General features: G+C 43.5%; 1 protein-coding gene across 1 annotated transcript in view; it reads left to right on the forward strand.

Moving 5' to 3' along the window:
• cdi (serine/threonine kinase) overlaps positions 1-16,656 on the forward strand; it is a 77,015-nt gene that overhangs the window by 22,607 nt on the left and 37,752 nt on the right. The window contains exon 2 of the mRNA XM_050167864.3: positions 1,943-2,319. Within this exon, the coding sequence (XP_050023821.1) occupies positions 1,955-2,319 (365 nt within the window). The 5' untranslated portion in view covers positions 1,943-1,954. The remainder of the gene's footprint in view (positions 1-1,942; positions 2,320-16,656) is intronic.

The following is a 16,656-nucleotide window of genomic DNA, read 5'->3' on the forward strand; positions in this document are numbered from 1 at the left end:
TTGACACAGGGGCCTGTTTGGCTAGTATACAGGGTGTCCCAGCCAACTTTAGCCAGAGTTTAAAAATATGCTGATGCACTCTAAGGCAACGCAACCAAATGCATGTTATATGGAGTAAGTCACACTATCTTTTATATTCTGCTTAATTGCATTGCATAATTAGTCCAGATTAATTAACCATCTTCTGAAGCAACGAGGTTAGGCAAAAAGTTCGAATTAGAAAGTTGTAGAGCACTTTGCAAAACGTCCAGTTAGACAGTTTCTAACACTCTATTAAGTATTAGTGTTTTTCCACTTACTGCAGGTGCCCGCGAAATACAAGAAGTGTAGCGTGACGTTCCCGCTTGCACATTGTGATTGCAGCGCTCCCAAACGTTTCTCATACGAACGAACATAGCATCTAGCAGGGTGTGCTGCGGCTTAAAAGGCGACGACAGGGCAGTGACACAGGCGTTAGCTGCGCTGTTTACACCACCGATGTGCTTCCCTTGCGGCGGTTCACAACTGCGATAAGCAGACGCAGCGGCAGCAGACCCACCTAGATGCTATGTTCATTTGTACGCGGAGCATTTGGCAGCGCTGAAATCATGGCGCACAAGCGGTCGTGTCAGATGGTATTCTGCAGTAAGCAGAAAAACACTAATGCCTAATAAATAGTTAGAAACTGTCTCATTGGACATCTTGCAAAGCGCTCTACAACCTTCGAATTGGAATTTTTTGCCTAACTTGCTTCAGAAGTTGGTTAATTAATCTTGACTAATTAGGCAATTAAGCATAATTAAAATAATAGTGTGACATACTCCATACAATAGTCAGCAACATGCATTTGGCCGCATTGCCTTAGAGTGCATCGGCATATGTTTAAACTCTGGCTAAAGTTGGCTGGGACACCCTGTATACCCTGCCTCAAGTAAGAGGAATTGTGTACACCCAGCCAACTGGGCAAGTCACATACGGCCTTGCATGCTTTCTTTCACTTAGGGTCAGCTTCTGCGGCCCTGAGATGCATAGGCACACTTTCGGGAAATCAGAATGCATCCACTGTTTGGATTGCTCTTCTGGTTCTTCAGTTTTGAAACGGACCCATGCGTAAACCCCTGTGGCAATTTTCAAAAAATCTTCTCCTTCATCATGGTAGTGCTGGAGAAACGTTAAGGCTGCACCCAGTCGCTGTGTTTTGTGATGGCCGATCAGCATCTCGGGAATCCACCTTGTATAGAGTTTGCAGTACTGGACTCTCTTACTCACAATGGTATAGAGAGCTGACGATAAAATTTCAGGAAACGAATCACTCAACACAGAAATTGTGAACCGATGATTTTCTCGAATCGCCTGATCCACTCACTGAACAAGATCATCGGTTGACACTTGTTTCCTTCCCTGCCCGCCTGCACCATGAACGTTTGTGCCTCCTGCTTCAAAGTTGCTGAACCATTGCTGCACTTTGCTGTCACTCATTAAAGTTGTACCGTACGCTTTACTTATTTGTTGATGAATTTCGGCTGCTTTGCACCCCTCGGCACGCAGAAATCGAATGACAGCATACACTTTACACTTAGCGGGAGACTCTATAGTTAGAGGCATGTTTATGTACTCACTGCACTCTCAGAATTGACATCTGCACACAGCATAGTCGGATTTTCACTTTGGTTTTCATTTCACAACTGATCGAACCTTTAAAAACAATAACCCTCGTACACACACACACACATATATTTCTTAACATCAGTTAGGACATGTACACACTTGCTGTAGAGTGTACTGTTGCATGGAATGTGAACAGTAGCAGCAGTGCTCTAAATTTGAAGGAAAAAAATCTCATCTTCACTCCAACTAAATTAACCAGCAACCGATTTAGCAACACTCACTGTGTGTCGGTTTTTATTTTCTTGGGAGATGAAGAGATTAATGCAGCAGCTCACCACTCGAGGGCACTGTGCAGGAGGGTCCAGTGATGCGCTGCTGGCTGGGGCCAGGCTGCTGTGCGCTGGATCCCCCGACGCGGTCCTCGTGCCAGGCGCTGCGTCATGCGGTGGCCACCCTCACCCGCCTGGATGACTTCACCTCAGAGAAGATTGGCTCTGGCTTTTTCTCCGAGGTGTACAAGGTGACGCACCGCACCACGGGCCAGGTGTGCGTGCTCAAGATGAACACGTCGAGCAGCAACCGGCCCAACATGCTGCGCGAGGTGCAGCTGCTCAACCGGCTGTCTCACCGGAATATCCTGCGCTTCCTGGGTGTCTGTGTGCACCAGGGCCAGCTGCACGCCCTCACCGAGTACATCAATGGCGGCAGCCTCGAGCAGCTCATACAGCGCAGGTGAGTTTCGTGCTTCAAGTATGCCCACTGTTGAAAGGGAACGTCTTTGGCTCTCACTTTGTAGGAAAGTTTACATCTTTTGGGACGTATGTTGCCCCCCAAAATAATTGTCGTCTGTCCTTCCTATGCTTTCTTTCTTTAAAACTCTGTGCTCACTAGTTTTCTGTCAAGAATGCCAGTCACTCCTGTAATGCTCACACCCTTCATAACCTGGAACTACTTTCTGTTAAAGAACAGAAAGGCACACAAGTTAGGTGGCGATCATTATTTGGGGACAGGATAAGCTCTAAAGGATGTAGCGCTCTAGCTGCAAGTGCCAGTTGACACTACGCACAGTGTGTGGAAAGGTGCCAGCACCACCAACCACATGTCACCTGTTGCAAATGTGGGTGATAGAGGGAAAATATCTTTGCACTTACAAGTTTCCTTTCGCAGCTAACTGTAGGTGGCTGGCAGATGTGGGTCGTCTACCTTATTCTGTGAGGCGGCAATTAACAGCAGCAGCTGGTCTGTGGAGCAGCATACTGTTGTTTGGGCCCTGTAGCCTGGACGATCGCCCTCTTCTCCCGCCGTGGTGGCATAGCGGCTATGCTGTTGCACTGCTAAGCACGAGGCAGCGGGATCAACTCCCGGCCGCTGAGGCTGCATTTCGATGGGGGCGAAATGCAAAAAACGCCCGTGTCCCATGCATTGGGAGCCCGCTAAAGATTCCCTGGTGGTCAAAATTAATCCGGAGTCCCTTACTATGGCATGCCTCATAATCGAAGTATGGTTCTGGCACTTAAAACTCCAAAATTCAATTCAATTGGCCTCTTCCTTTGGTTGTCATGCTTAGTGTCCATTACTAGCACTGCTACAGAGCTTCCCTCCAGCATGCGGTATATTAAAGAAGAAAAATGTAGTAGTGCAGACTAACATAATACAAGAAGCAAAAAGTCCGCATCTGTCCTTAGAACTGTGGATGAACTGATTTGATGTGCTATTTCTTGGACGAGTTGGAATTGAATTCTGGTAAGGGTTGTGCTTTCTAAACACGGACAACAGGAAGGCACACGGATACACAAATGGCAGCGCTCTAGCAACAGATTTTTTATTAAAAATCCATTCGAAATTGGTGAAGCGTGGTACCGTTAACCTCTCTTTTAATAATGTCGTTCAGAAGTCTTGTTATCATGCTGTTAAGATCAGCCTGCAGGAACAAGCAGCACGTCTGGGTTCAGCAGGACACCCAACGCAGGTGATCATCTCAATTGCAAGCAGCATGCTTAAGAAAGTGCGGAACCCGGATGGTGCCTCTTTGCACACGCCCAGGAAAAAAACAGAAGGTGGCGGTCAATATGTACACGCATAAGGTCTCACATGGGCTGAAGAAAGCAGTCAGTCAGGTCGGCGGGAATGCGTCTTTTTTTTTTTTTTTTCGGCATCTAAAAAGCTAAGCCACATGTGCAAGCTCATTGACCCTGTCACTGTAAAGCCGAGAGGGTGCCAGAAAAAGCACCCTTTCGTGCTTTGCGCAGGGGTGGTATGCAGCATACCACGGACCTGTGGTGGGAAATGCATCGGCCATTGGCGTAAATGATCGCTTGAGAGAGCGCAAGCTAATGTTGCATGGTACAGAGATGGGCACCTGTCCACACATTGCGGTGACTGTGATTGTTTGCCATTATTTTCAAATTGTCGGATAATCAGCCATCACAAAGATAAATGTACACAAAAAATTATAGAAACAAAAGCCATAATTGACAAAGGGGCAAAATGTGTCAGCACACCATCAATTTTCCTACCAGAAAAGGACATTTTCTTCTTAAATTTTTCAGTGCATAGAAGTGTCATGTAGCTGTTAAGTGCTGTATATACTGTCTTTTCGTGACAATATAAAGATGTGGATTTTCAATAACGAGATCACTTGCTAGAGAGCTCCCGTTTGTGTATCCATGTACCTTCCTGTTGCCCATGTTTAGAAAGCGCAACGCTTACCAAAATGATTTGAGTGAACAGGAAATATATAGGGCTAGTTACAATGCGTAGTGCGAGGCATCACAACAAATTACGTACAGTATTTATGATGAAGCATGGCAGGCAAAGTCATGGCATTTGGACTGTCGTGTGCACGCGACCTGTTTCGGGAGAGCAGCACTGATTGTTGCGTGCAGGTCAAGATCATGGTACAGTTTTGCTGAGGAACAGTGCACGGATTTTTATTGTCTTGTTGTAGTGACGGTAAAGAACGAGACAGTACGAAAACTATGCATAACAAATTTAATGCTTTATTGCACGATCCAGAAAAAGTTCTATTTAAAGCACGTATGGGTCTCCCTGGTGCGGTATTCGATCACGACCTCCCTGATGATATCCACAATTAACCAATGGCCCTCAGCCCCCCCAGCTGCGTAGCACCTCACCAAGGTGGCGGTCAGACCTGTAACGCAGCAGAGGGGGCTAAGAATCTCTGGGTTTCGACAGGCCGCCAATGGAAACTGACCCTTGCAACGTTTAACACCCGAACCCGCTCGAGTGAGGCTAGCTTAGCAGGACCTTTTGCGGAACTATCAGACATTGTTTGGGATATTTTTTTTTAACTTTATTTATTTCATACTGCAGACCTAAACAGGTCCAAGCAGGGTGGTGAAACACAACAATATTACAATGCATTATTCAATCGAGTAAGGTGGTAAGACACAACAGTAATACAATGAGTCAATCAGTTGAAACAGGCAACAACGAGTTATTCCAGTCTGTTTTAGTTCGGGGAAAAAAAGAATACTTGAATACATCCGTCCGTGCAAAATAAGGGGTTAGTGAATTCGGATAATGGTGTCGAGTAAGCCTAGACGTTGTACTGGACAGATACGATGCAGGATTAATTGATAAGTCTCCATTAATAAGCATGGTAAGGAATCGAATTCTTAAGTGTTGCCTTCGCTGCTGAAGGACTTCGATGCGATTATCACGCATTATTTGTGAGGGGGGAATCATAGCGAGAGAATTTAGAATATATGAATCGCACGGCTTTTTTCTGTACCCTTTCGAGACATTTAATATTTGTTTAGTAAACGGGTCCCAAACAACACATGCATATTCAAGTTTAGGTCTAATTAATGAATAATAAGCAAGCAGTTTTACGTTAGGTGGGGAATTTCTAAGTTTATGTCGCAAAACATATAATTTATGCAAGGCTGAAGAACAGATATTATCAATGTGTAAATTCCATGATAATTTGTTAGTAATTGTGACGCCTAAATACTTATATTTTGTTACTTCCTGCAAGCGCAACGAACCTAACGTGTAACTAAAGGTTAGTGGTGCTTTCTGACGAGTGAAGCAAAGAAAAACCGTCTTTTCAGCGTTAAGCCGCATTCCTCATGTTTTGCACCAATCAATAATGCCAGCTAGAGAAGCATTTAAATCAGTTTGATCATTGGTTGAAGTGATTTCCCTAAAAAGCACACAGTCATCCGCAAACAACCCAATTTGCACGCTGGGATGGATTGAAGTAGTAATATCATTTATATAGAGTAAAAATAGCAGTGGCCCTAGGACACTTCCTTGAGGAACTCCCGAGGTGACCGGAAGACAGCCAGACTGTTGCTTATTAATTTCCACGAACGGGCGGCAATTTGTTAGGTAGTTTGTTATCCATGCGATTAATATTTCAGGGAGCTCAAGATGTCTAAGTTTTAGTATTAATTTGTCATGTGGAACTGAATCAAAGGCTTTGCTGAAATCAAGAAATACGGCATCAATTTGACCATTTTTATCGAGGCATGAGGCGAGTGAATGAATTACGGTGACAAGCTGTGTAACTGTTGATTAGCCTTTTCTAAATCCGTGTTGAAAATTAGACAGTGTTGAATGTTTATCTAGAAATTCGTTAATGTGATTGGCAACAATATGTTCAATTAGTTTGCAACATGAGGATGTCAATGATATTGGCCGGTAATTTTCTAACAATGAACAGTCGCCCTTCTTGAATATGGGTACAACTCTGGCTACCCTCCAGTCATCCGGTAATTTTCCAGCAAGCAACGAAGCATGAAATATAATAAGAAGGAACCTTGCAATAGTTTCAGCATAACGTTTCAAAAAAATGTTCGGAAGGTTGTCAGGACCGCAAGAAGATTTAGCTTTTAAGTTAACTAGCATCGAAACTAAGCCAGGGTATGAAATAAAATTAGCTTCGGATGGGTGAAACGTTTTGTCTCTAGATGAACTAATGCCAGAGTTAGAAAATACACTATGAAAATAATAATTGAAGTGACTCGCAATTTCCCTGTGATCGGTAATGATTGAACAATCAATGCAGATTTGTGCTACTGGCTTCTTTTTTTCGTTCAAGTAATTCCAGAACTTTTCGGGCTGTTCAACAATAAAGTTTGGTAGTACAGTGAAACCTCGTTAAACCGTAGTCGGCCGGAGCTCGGAAAAAGTACGTACTAAACGGTAGTACTGTTTAACCGAAATAGCATGAGATTGCCCACTTACCTGTAGAAAACGGAACTCGGAGAGAGTGCGATGAAAGGGGAAAAAACATGCTGTATTTATTCACTTCGCGCGACATAAGTGTTATTTTCGTTTGATGCCGCGGCGGCCTAGCACGACGACAGCAGCCTCAAACTTACTCAAGCTGCGTGCCAGCTTCTCAGCCAGCCCCCCTCCTCTCGGCAAACACTCGCACGGCAGATTCCTCGTTGGCGTTACGTATTCTCCGTGCACGCGCGCACTAGTGCTGCATAAGTTCCGGGGCGCCTTTTTCATTGCCGGGTGCCGGAGTTCGGAAAACTTTTCGTTTGGAATAGTTACGTTATCGCGCCCCTGTTGTCGTTGCGACGATTGCATTCACGAGGCTGACGTAACGCGCAGCTTCTGCCACTGTCGGGCCGGAATCGCCCGTGCTGTCGCTTTCCGTGTCGTCCTCATCACTGTCGCTAGTCGACACTTCGGCAACAACAGAAGCAACGATGGCGAAAAGTCGAATCTCGTAGCCGACATCTCTTCGCGGTCGCAGAAGCGCTGCCGAGCAACTTCGCATTCCAAATGCCACACACTGTAGTCAACAGCAGATCCATGTCGCGGGCCAGCGCCGACTTCTTCGTGTTGCGTTCGATAGCACGGACGATGTCTAATTTTTCTTCTATGCTGAGCACCCGGCGTCTTTTTTTTTTTTTTTTTTTATCCGAGCTTCGGCATGACGGCAGTCCTCGCTTGCACGACGCCATAACGCTCTCTCGCTTTCTGGCACGGCGTCGAAATGATGTTGATGTTGATGCGGCTTCACGTGCAAACACACAGGGCGCTTGGAGGCCGTTGTACCGATCTCTGAGGCTTGTTGTTCTGCCGGACCGCCCAGTGGAGACGACGCACCGCCGTGTTTGCGCGACGAAAAGTGGAAACGCTACGTTTTAACCGATGCGTACGCAATAAGCTGGTACGGTTTATGCGGATACAAAATACATTATGTTCAATGGCCGTTGAGTCGGGGAATTGACTTTACTACTTTTAAACCGAAACTACTGTTTAAGCGGGTACGGTTTAACGAGGTTTTACTGTACTATATTGAAATAGTGTTCCTTCGAGGTGCATACTGCACGCGCTAGGTTTTCTTTCATTTCTTTAACTTGATCAGGTTGTAATCGTGTTTTCTTTAACCTTTTTATCTTGCGGGTCATGTGGATAATATCACGTGTCATCCACGGTGTTTGTTTGCAGACTAGTTTGTATTTATCAGGCACAAATTTATCAATACAGAACTTACACGTTTTTAAAACGGTGCCAGAGTGCTGTCACATCACTGTCGTTAAAGTCGGTGAGACATGTTTCCATATGTTCTATTATGGCTGCATCATTTGCACGTGACTAGTCCTTGAAGGAACGCTTCACAGATTTTTCAGTTGGGGTGGAAGAGACTATGGATATATCGATACTGACGAGTAGATGATCAGATATACCTTCTACAACTGCAACGGTATATTCAGTTAACATTCTGGGCAAAAATACCAGATCAAGCAAAGATTGGCAAGGTCCTTGCACACGTGTTGGCTCCTGAACGACTTGAATTAGGTCATGAGTTAGCATTATGTTAAGCATGCTGTTTAAATGTTTATTGTTCTGTGAGAGAGCTTGCAAACGCTCGCAAATGATGTCAGGTAAGTTCAGGTCACCCACAAGTAACAATTTGTTTGACTGGAATTGGGACATGCTTTCTTGTAGCTTGACTAGATATTCAGGTGATGCATCGGGACGTCTGTAAATTGCGTACAAAAGGAATTTGTGACCCCAACACGTAAGTTTTAGGCATAAGCATTCGAGAGTTTTATCGTCTTCTAGTAGAACAGCTCCTATATGGTGTTTAAAAAGGACTGCAACACTGCCTCCCCTAGAATTCCTATCCTTGCGGAATACTTGATAACAGGGTGGGAACACATCCTCATCACCTATTTCGGACCGCAGCCACGTCTCTGTTATAACTGCAATGTGTGGGCTGTGCTCCAATAAAGTAATTTCAAGATTTTCTGTTTTGTTTAGGACGCTGCGAGCGTTTAGGTTAATAATACGCAAGTGTTTGCCGCATTCTTGGGAGGAGCGTCAGGTGTCTTGGTGCGAGGAGCGTTTATTCATTATTTTTACTCGCATGTTCTTTGCCTCATCCCAGAAAAAAATATCTTTATCAATGTTAAGTTTATCACGAATCAGGTATACTTTTTTACCCCCAAGTTTCTCAGCTTGTGCACTGTCCCACAAAAGTTCCCTTTTCTTTAGTTTAGCTTGTGAGTAATCGTTCCTAATGCTTATGCTCGTTCCTTTAAGTTTTGTACAGTTATCAAATATCAGTTTCTTTTCATTGAAATCCTGGAGATATATGATAACTGGATGGTCAGTACCTTTTCGGCCAAGTCTGTGAATGCGGCCAATGGAATGGCACTCCACTTTCAACTTATCTTTAATTACCTCAGTGATAATCTTTTCCTTAAGCAGCGCTTCAGTTTCATCGGGGATGTCAGTTATTCCATGAATAATTATATTTGACCGCCTGTTTCGGTCTTCCAGATCTGTTAATTTTTTTGTCTGGAAATCAGTGACATGCTCCAATGATTTAAGAGTGGTTTCAACCTGATCATCAGGAGCAGGAGAAGCTTCTGAAAGTTTTTCTTCAATTTTAGTGAGTATCTGTTGAAGGTTACTAATCATTTTTTCGCCGTTGGCTAGTTGAGCTTTCATTTCGGAAATATCATTATGAATAGTAGTTTGACCCTCTAGTAAATGTTCGAACAGCTCTTTCTGTGTTGGACCAGGGTTGCTCTCAATGTCGCCACAAAGAAGTAGCTTACAAACATGAACACACTCATAGGCTAGATCGAGACATTTCCGTGGACACGGCAGGACAATAATGCTACGACAATCGCTGCGCAATGAATTGCCGTAAGGACTACTGACCTGCAGAATACAGAGCAGATTTCTGGTCAGTGAAATTGCCAGGCTGCGTCCGCCGTGCCCACTGAAGATGAACTCGTGAGGTGCTTGCTTTATAGCTGTACAGTGAGGTGACGTCACGCCACGACTGCCAGGTGGCGTCGCTAGCAGAGTCACGTTGTCAGGTAATGCTGTCGTTGCAATCTTGTAGGCGGAATAATCAGGACGTAGTCGATAGGTGTCCATGATGCCACCAGCTTGCGGACACGTGTAGCCACTTGCTTCCGTAGATGCGACGAGCTGCAGAATACAGAGCAGATTTCTGGTCAGTGACATTGCCAGGCTGCGTCCGCTGTGCCCACTATCGGCCCTGGTGAGATAAGAACTGGTGAGGCTTACACACTGCTAAATAACGGCCATGTCCTCTGCTATAGAGGTCTCCCTGATAAGAAGCAATACAGGGTTGGATTCCTAATCCATAACGACATAGCGGGCAATATTGACGAATTCTACAGCATTAACGAGAGAGTAGCAGTAGTCGTAATCAACCTTAATAAGAGGTATAGATTAAAGATAGTACAGGCCTACGCTCCATCATCCAGTCACGACGATGAGCAAGTAGATCAGTTTTGTGAAGATATTGAATTAGCGATAAAAGAAGTGCAAACTCGGCATAAAGTAGTAATGGGTGACTTCAATACAAAAGTAGGGAAAAAGCAGGTGGGTAAACAGGCAATTGGCAACTACGGCATCGATTCTAGAAACGCTAGAAGAAAGGTGCTGGTAGAATTCGCAGAAAGGAATAAGCTGAGAATAATGAACACCTTTTTTGGGAAGTGTAGCAAGAGAAAGTAGACCTGGAAAAGCCCTAATGGTGAAACAAGAAATGAAATTGAATTCATACTTTCTGCCAATTTCAGGATAGTGCAGGATGTAAAAGTGATAGGTAGGGTAAAGTGCAGTGATCATAGGTTAGTGAGGGCTAGGATTCACCTCAATTTGAACAGAGAAAGAGTAAAATTGGTCAAGGAAAAAACAGGTCAACTTAGAGGCAGTAAGGGTAAAAGCAGACAAATTTAGGCTGGTACTTGCAAACAAATATGCAGCCTTAGAACAGAGATGATGATGATGATGACAGAGGTAATGAATGAAACTAACGAAGCAGGCTTCAGTGGCAGCAATTGAAGTGGGAGGCAAGGCACCAATGCAACTAGTAGGCAAGCTCTCCCAAGTAACAAAGAACCTAATAAAGAAATGACAAAGAATGAAAGTGTCCAACTCAAAAGATAGATTTGGCAGAACTGTCAAAACTGATAAACAACGTGAGAATGACTGAAGAAGCCGTAAAAAATGGACGCAGTCTGAAACCAGTGAGAAGGAAACTTGGCATAGGACAAACCAAGATGTATGCACTGAAAAATAAGCAGGGTAATGTCATCAGCAATCTCAAAGGTATAATAAAAGCAGCGGAAGAATTCTATACTGACCTGTACAGTACCCAGAGGACTCGGGGGTACTCTATTCGAAGCAATAGTGAACAGTATACAGAAACTATTCCTATAACTAGAGATGAGGTCAGAAGGGCCTTGCAAGGCATGAAACAGGGGAAAACGGCAGGAGAGGATGGAATAAGTCAATTTAATCAAGGATGGAGGCGACATAATGTTAGGAAAACTGCCGGCTCTCTATACGAAGTGTCTATCGACTTCAAGGGTCCCAGAAAAGTGGAAAAATGCAAACGTTACAATAGTCCACAAAAAGAGAGACGTTGAAGAACTGAAAAATTATAAGCCTATTAGCTTACTCCCAGTATATAAAATATTTGCCAAAATAAACTCCAATAGAATAAGGGCAACACTGGACTTCAGTCAACCAAGGGAACACGCTGGCTTCAGGAAGGGAGACTGTACAATTGATCACGGGGATGTCATTAATCAGGTTATCAAGAAATCTGCAGAGTACAATAAACCTCTTATATGGCTTTCATAGATTACGAAAAAGCATTTGATTCAGTAGAGATACCAGCAGTCATAGAGGCATTGCATAATCAAGAAGTACAGAAGAATACCCTGGAAAATATCTAAAGAGATTCCACAGCCACCTAAATTCTACACAAGAAAAGTAAGAAGATACCTATAAGGAAAGGGGTCAGACAAGGAGACACAATCTCTTTAATACTATTCATTGCATGCTTGGAAGAAGTATTCAAGCTACTAAACTGGGAAGGTTTAGAGTAAGGATCGACGGCGAATGCCTTGGCAACTTTCGGCTTGCCGATGACATTGTTCTATTCAGCAACACTGCGGACGAGTTACAACAAATCATTGAGGACCTTAACAGGGAGAGTGTAAGAGTGGGGCTGAAGATTAATAAGCAGAAGATAAAAATATTGATAAATAATTGGGCAAGGGAACATGAGTTCAAGATCGCAAGTCAGCCTCTAGAGTCTGTGAACGAGTATGTTTACCTAGGTCAACTAATCACAGGGAACCCTGACCATGAGAAGGAAATTCACAGAAAAATAAAAATGGGTTGCATCGCATACGGCAGAAGTAAAACAAAAACATGCAGACATTCAGTTTGTGTGTCTTATTTCTCTAAGCTTTAATTTGTCTATTCAAGCAACCTATTACACAAATAACAGATGTTGCCTAGAATAATTCTCGAAGTCACGTGCCACCACGAGCGACTTCACAGCGAACACGTGTATGTAAGTGCGCTAGCACATGTATGTCATCCTCCGGCTTGGAGCATGGCGGTGGCGAGAAGAAGGGAAAACGGCGTTTGGATCAAAATATTAAACTGTCTGCTCTGCCAAGCATGCTTGATGGCGCCCTTTCTGTTGCAGTGGCAATGAAAGCATTTGGCATTCATATGCTGACAAAAGTTTGCTGCGTATTTCAATGACCCGCAGTGATAACGTGAGGCAGAAGTTTGCTCAGTGCTGTTGACTTTATGCACGTCATATTCTGTTGGTGGTGTGCAGCGTGTAGCGCACGCACTTAAAATAGCAGCTTCAATTGCTATTGCATGATCGACTGCTGTTTGAAACTTAAGCTGATTGTCTTCTGCAAATAGGTTGCATTGAATATCAGCTCGAAGCAACCTACAAACAGATCTGTTCTTTAAGGCTTGATCGAGAAAAGTGCTGAACTCGCAAGTTTGTGCGAGCCTCTGTAGCTCTGCAGCATACTGAGTATTAGTCTCCTGCGGCAATTGTGATCGGCGATGAAATTTGGCTCTTTCTCCAATAAGGGACAGTTTTGGGATAAAGTGGCTTCGCAGTAACTCTACAAGTTCTTCAAAAGACTTCTTAGTGGGAATCTCCATAGACGTTGACAACTTCAATAATGCGTATGTCTTCAGTCCTCCATACTTATCAACGTGTCAGCCTTCTGCTCACCCAGGACTTTGTTAGCCCGTAAGAATGCTTGGAGCCGTTCCTCATAACTAATCCAATCTGTGGAATATTCATTGAATGGTTCTACTTGCCCCAATTGCGACGACATGGCTGCATCGACTTGCCGTCTTGTGGCTGTCTACCAGGATCCCGCCCTCATCGCCAAGACTGTCATGTTCCGGGGCTTCCATGAACAAAGAGGCAGACTGTACTTGAAACATGCGATATTGCATGGCAGCCACTTAATGTGGCAGAATATAACAGCCCAAGGATAAAAGGGCAAAATGCACAGCCCATTCTTGCGGCCAGCACTTATATGCACATAGTGTGGGTGAGAGATGTGACAGAAGGGGGCAAACGCTATCGCGCAAGTACACGTGGACAGATATGCGACAACATCCTATGTTGCATGAAGCTGATAGAACATTTGGTATTGCCATACGTCTGTGATACCATGTTTGATAACCTTCTCACCATCTGTCTTATTATATATTGACACGTGGACTTGTTTATCCTTTTCTGATGAGCACTTTTCACCATTTAACAAATGTTATCGCTCAGCGCGGGACGCGCCCGCATGTATCGGAAGTTTCTTGAATTTTATCGATGGTTCTGTTTGTCACCGACTCTTGTATAATTTGATTGCATGTACTATGCGAATTATGTAGAACTTTCTGGAAGACACGCGGGCACCATAATTTGCTCTGGAACCTTCAATTACTCGTGTATAAAAGCCAACGCGCTTGACCGGCAGATTGTCACCGATCGCCGACTGTGTTCGCCGGTACTGTTCCGCTTTAAGTGTAGCCTGTTTTTGTAGGCATAGGTTAGCCCAATAAAATTTAGTTTCGTCATTCACGGTATTGCTACTGCGTTCTTTGCCATCACTACTACGTGACAATATGCATTCTTTGACCAATAAAATTCAGTTGTATTTGGCCTGCATTTTTACTGCTAATCACACACACTTATTCCTGTACATTGGTGCTTTGCAACATTTTGTTCATGAAATTGCTCAAAGTCACCCAAATCGATGCACTCTAAAGCAAACCTTTCAATTACAAGCTGTTTTAAAAGATGCAGGTGATGCAACAGGATTGCTAGCTGCAAGACAAACTGTTGTGGGCGTGTAGTGTGGCATCTGGTGTGCAGACAAGGGTGATGAGTGTTTGCAGACATCCTGCTTGCACCAAAATTACTGGTGTGAGGATAGTTCAAACTTTGACTAGGTATTCGATTATTTGAACTATTCAAGCCGCTAAAATTGCTGTTAGTCTAAGTAAGCTTTGCCACTATACAGAGGTGTTATGCGGCGAAGAATAGACTGTATTGTGGTGAAGAATGTTTGCCGTGCAGTGAAGCATATCAAAAGTAAAAAAAAGGGTGCTGTCATGGTGTCCCTGCTGGCGCTTATGGTTGCCCAGCACTATCAGCTATGCTGCCGGTGTTCATGCACCTGGACAACAGCAGCTGCCTGGTGAAAGCCTCTTTGTCTGCTACCAATCTGCCTAAGTGCTGTTAGTGCACGGTTTCCAAACTACAAATTTGACCAAGTAGCAAGCTTGCCAATGTTTTTAGACCCTTGTTCTAAAGTAGTTGAGTGCCACCAGGATGCTTCACTGGCAAACTGGATTTTTTAAAAACCTAGTTTTAGAAGAAGCAAGAAAAATTTCAACACTGTGGAACTCGGATATGTTATCAAGAACAAATGCTTCTGCTGAGGCTCCTTCCACGTCAGCACTGTTGAAAGACTAATAAGCTGTAAATTTTAATAAAAATTTATAAATAGTCAGATATTTCTGAAGACTATGTAGAATGAACTTCACAGACCTTCCATACGTAGGTGCTCTGTGTAAAGGCTAGCTTTTTCATCATGTTTTGATTATTTTTAGCGTGGCAAAAATGAGAAATAGCAACGTGGCAGTGGCATTGCGGTTTCCACTTTTTTCATCCAGCTTTTCCTCTAAAGTCAGTATAGCAATTCTATGTGGGGAAGCTGAAGCACTTTTAAAAAAAGTGAGTTCTTAGTGAATTATAGGTTTTCACCCCATGAATGTGAAAATCATAGTTTAAAAGGCCGCAAGTCACTGGAAGTTGCTTTAATTTAGCAAAAACAAGCAGCAGCATCTGCAGGGTTGGTTGAAGGGACTGACAACTGGCCAGAATGTGTTGCTAGACGTTGATGGAAATGAAATGGCCATGATTTATAGTGATAAGAATCCAGCATACTGTCCGCAATTTAAGTAGGGATTATAATTTTAAATTGGCAAAGAAAGTCTCCAAAACCAGTAAGTGGCAAATCCTGGCGATGAAATCTTGGTGCTTTAGATGTAGTCTGAGATTACTGTACATAAGTTAACTGTTATTAAGTACAGCACAATTATTGCTTAACATTGTATTTCAAAAGGCGCAGCGCAACTGAGACGGAGACAAAGAAACAAAATCACATCACAAGCGCTGACTAACAACTGGTTTATTTGCTCCAAAACAAGGCTATATATGCACAAAAGCTTGCCACATGACACCACAGCTAGCTCAGACATGGTCACACACGATCAACCAAAACAGGATACTGCAAGCGAATAAGAACATATTGTGCTAAATCCACAGAAACTGTAAGAAAAAAAATTTTCATCGAACTTGGTTTACTATCGCCACGCCATGTGTCTCAGTGCTTAAGGCTAAGGCGAAGTCACTATGCTGAAAAAATTGTATTGAAGTCAAGGAACATGCACACAGGACATGGAATCCAAAGACTTGCCTTGAGCAGGTGTGTGTGATGAAAATACAAAAAAAAAAACCTCTAAAAGGGGGAAACATTTAGACCAAAACAAAACCTTCAAGAAACTGTATCTCAGCGTCATTCAATGAAATAATGGCGTGCTCATGCAGTTGTCCGCTGGTCTTTTATAAAAATAAAAAAAGCTTCTACGATTTCTCGCTTGGTCCTAACTCTTGGCTTGCAGCCACTCAGCTTGCAATGTTCAACCAGAACGCCACCTCTTATTTCGTACATTAAGATTATCCTCCCTCGCCTTCTCATTGAAACATCTTCCTGTTTGACCTATATACAGGTGACCACAGCCCAAAGGAATTTAATAAACATTTGCCATACAATCTGTGGATTTATTTCTGGGCTGAGCGCTTCCAGTGAACGACTACATCCTCACTGAAAATGGAAAAATCCTGATAAAAAACGTCACTCGTCATTTTCTGCTTTACCACTTCGTGATTACACACACTGACCGGTAAGATTTCCATTGCGCTAAAAAAAATGGATACCATGAAAATTGGTTGTCAGTCCCTTTAACGGGCTCTGATGACGAAGACTATCGTGAAGTCATTGTGGATATTGGTGAGACGCGTGATTAGAATAGAGTACTCGCGTGACACCTGTGTTGGCATCATGCCCAGTTTTTTTCCACTACGCTCTGGGCGCAAGGGGAGTGGAGTTTCAATGAAAATTTAAAGATTGCGGCACTGCTACAAGCACAATCGAGAAAATAACTTCAGGAGTTGAATTATAATGT

Source organism: Dermacentor andersoni, chromosome 11 (genome assembly GCF_023375885.2).
Source record: "Dermacentor andersoni chromosome 11, qqDerAnde1_hic_scaffold, whole genome shotgun sequence".
Taxonomy (NCBI): Eukaryota; Metazoa; Arthropoda; class Arachnida; order Ixodida; family Ixodidae; genus Dermacentor; species Dermacentor andersoni.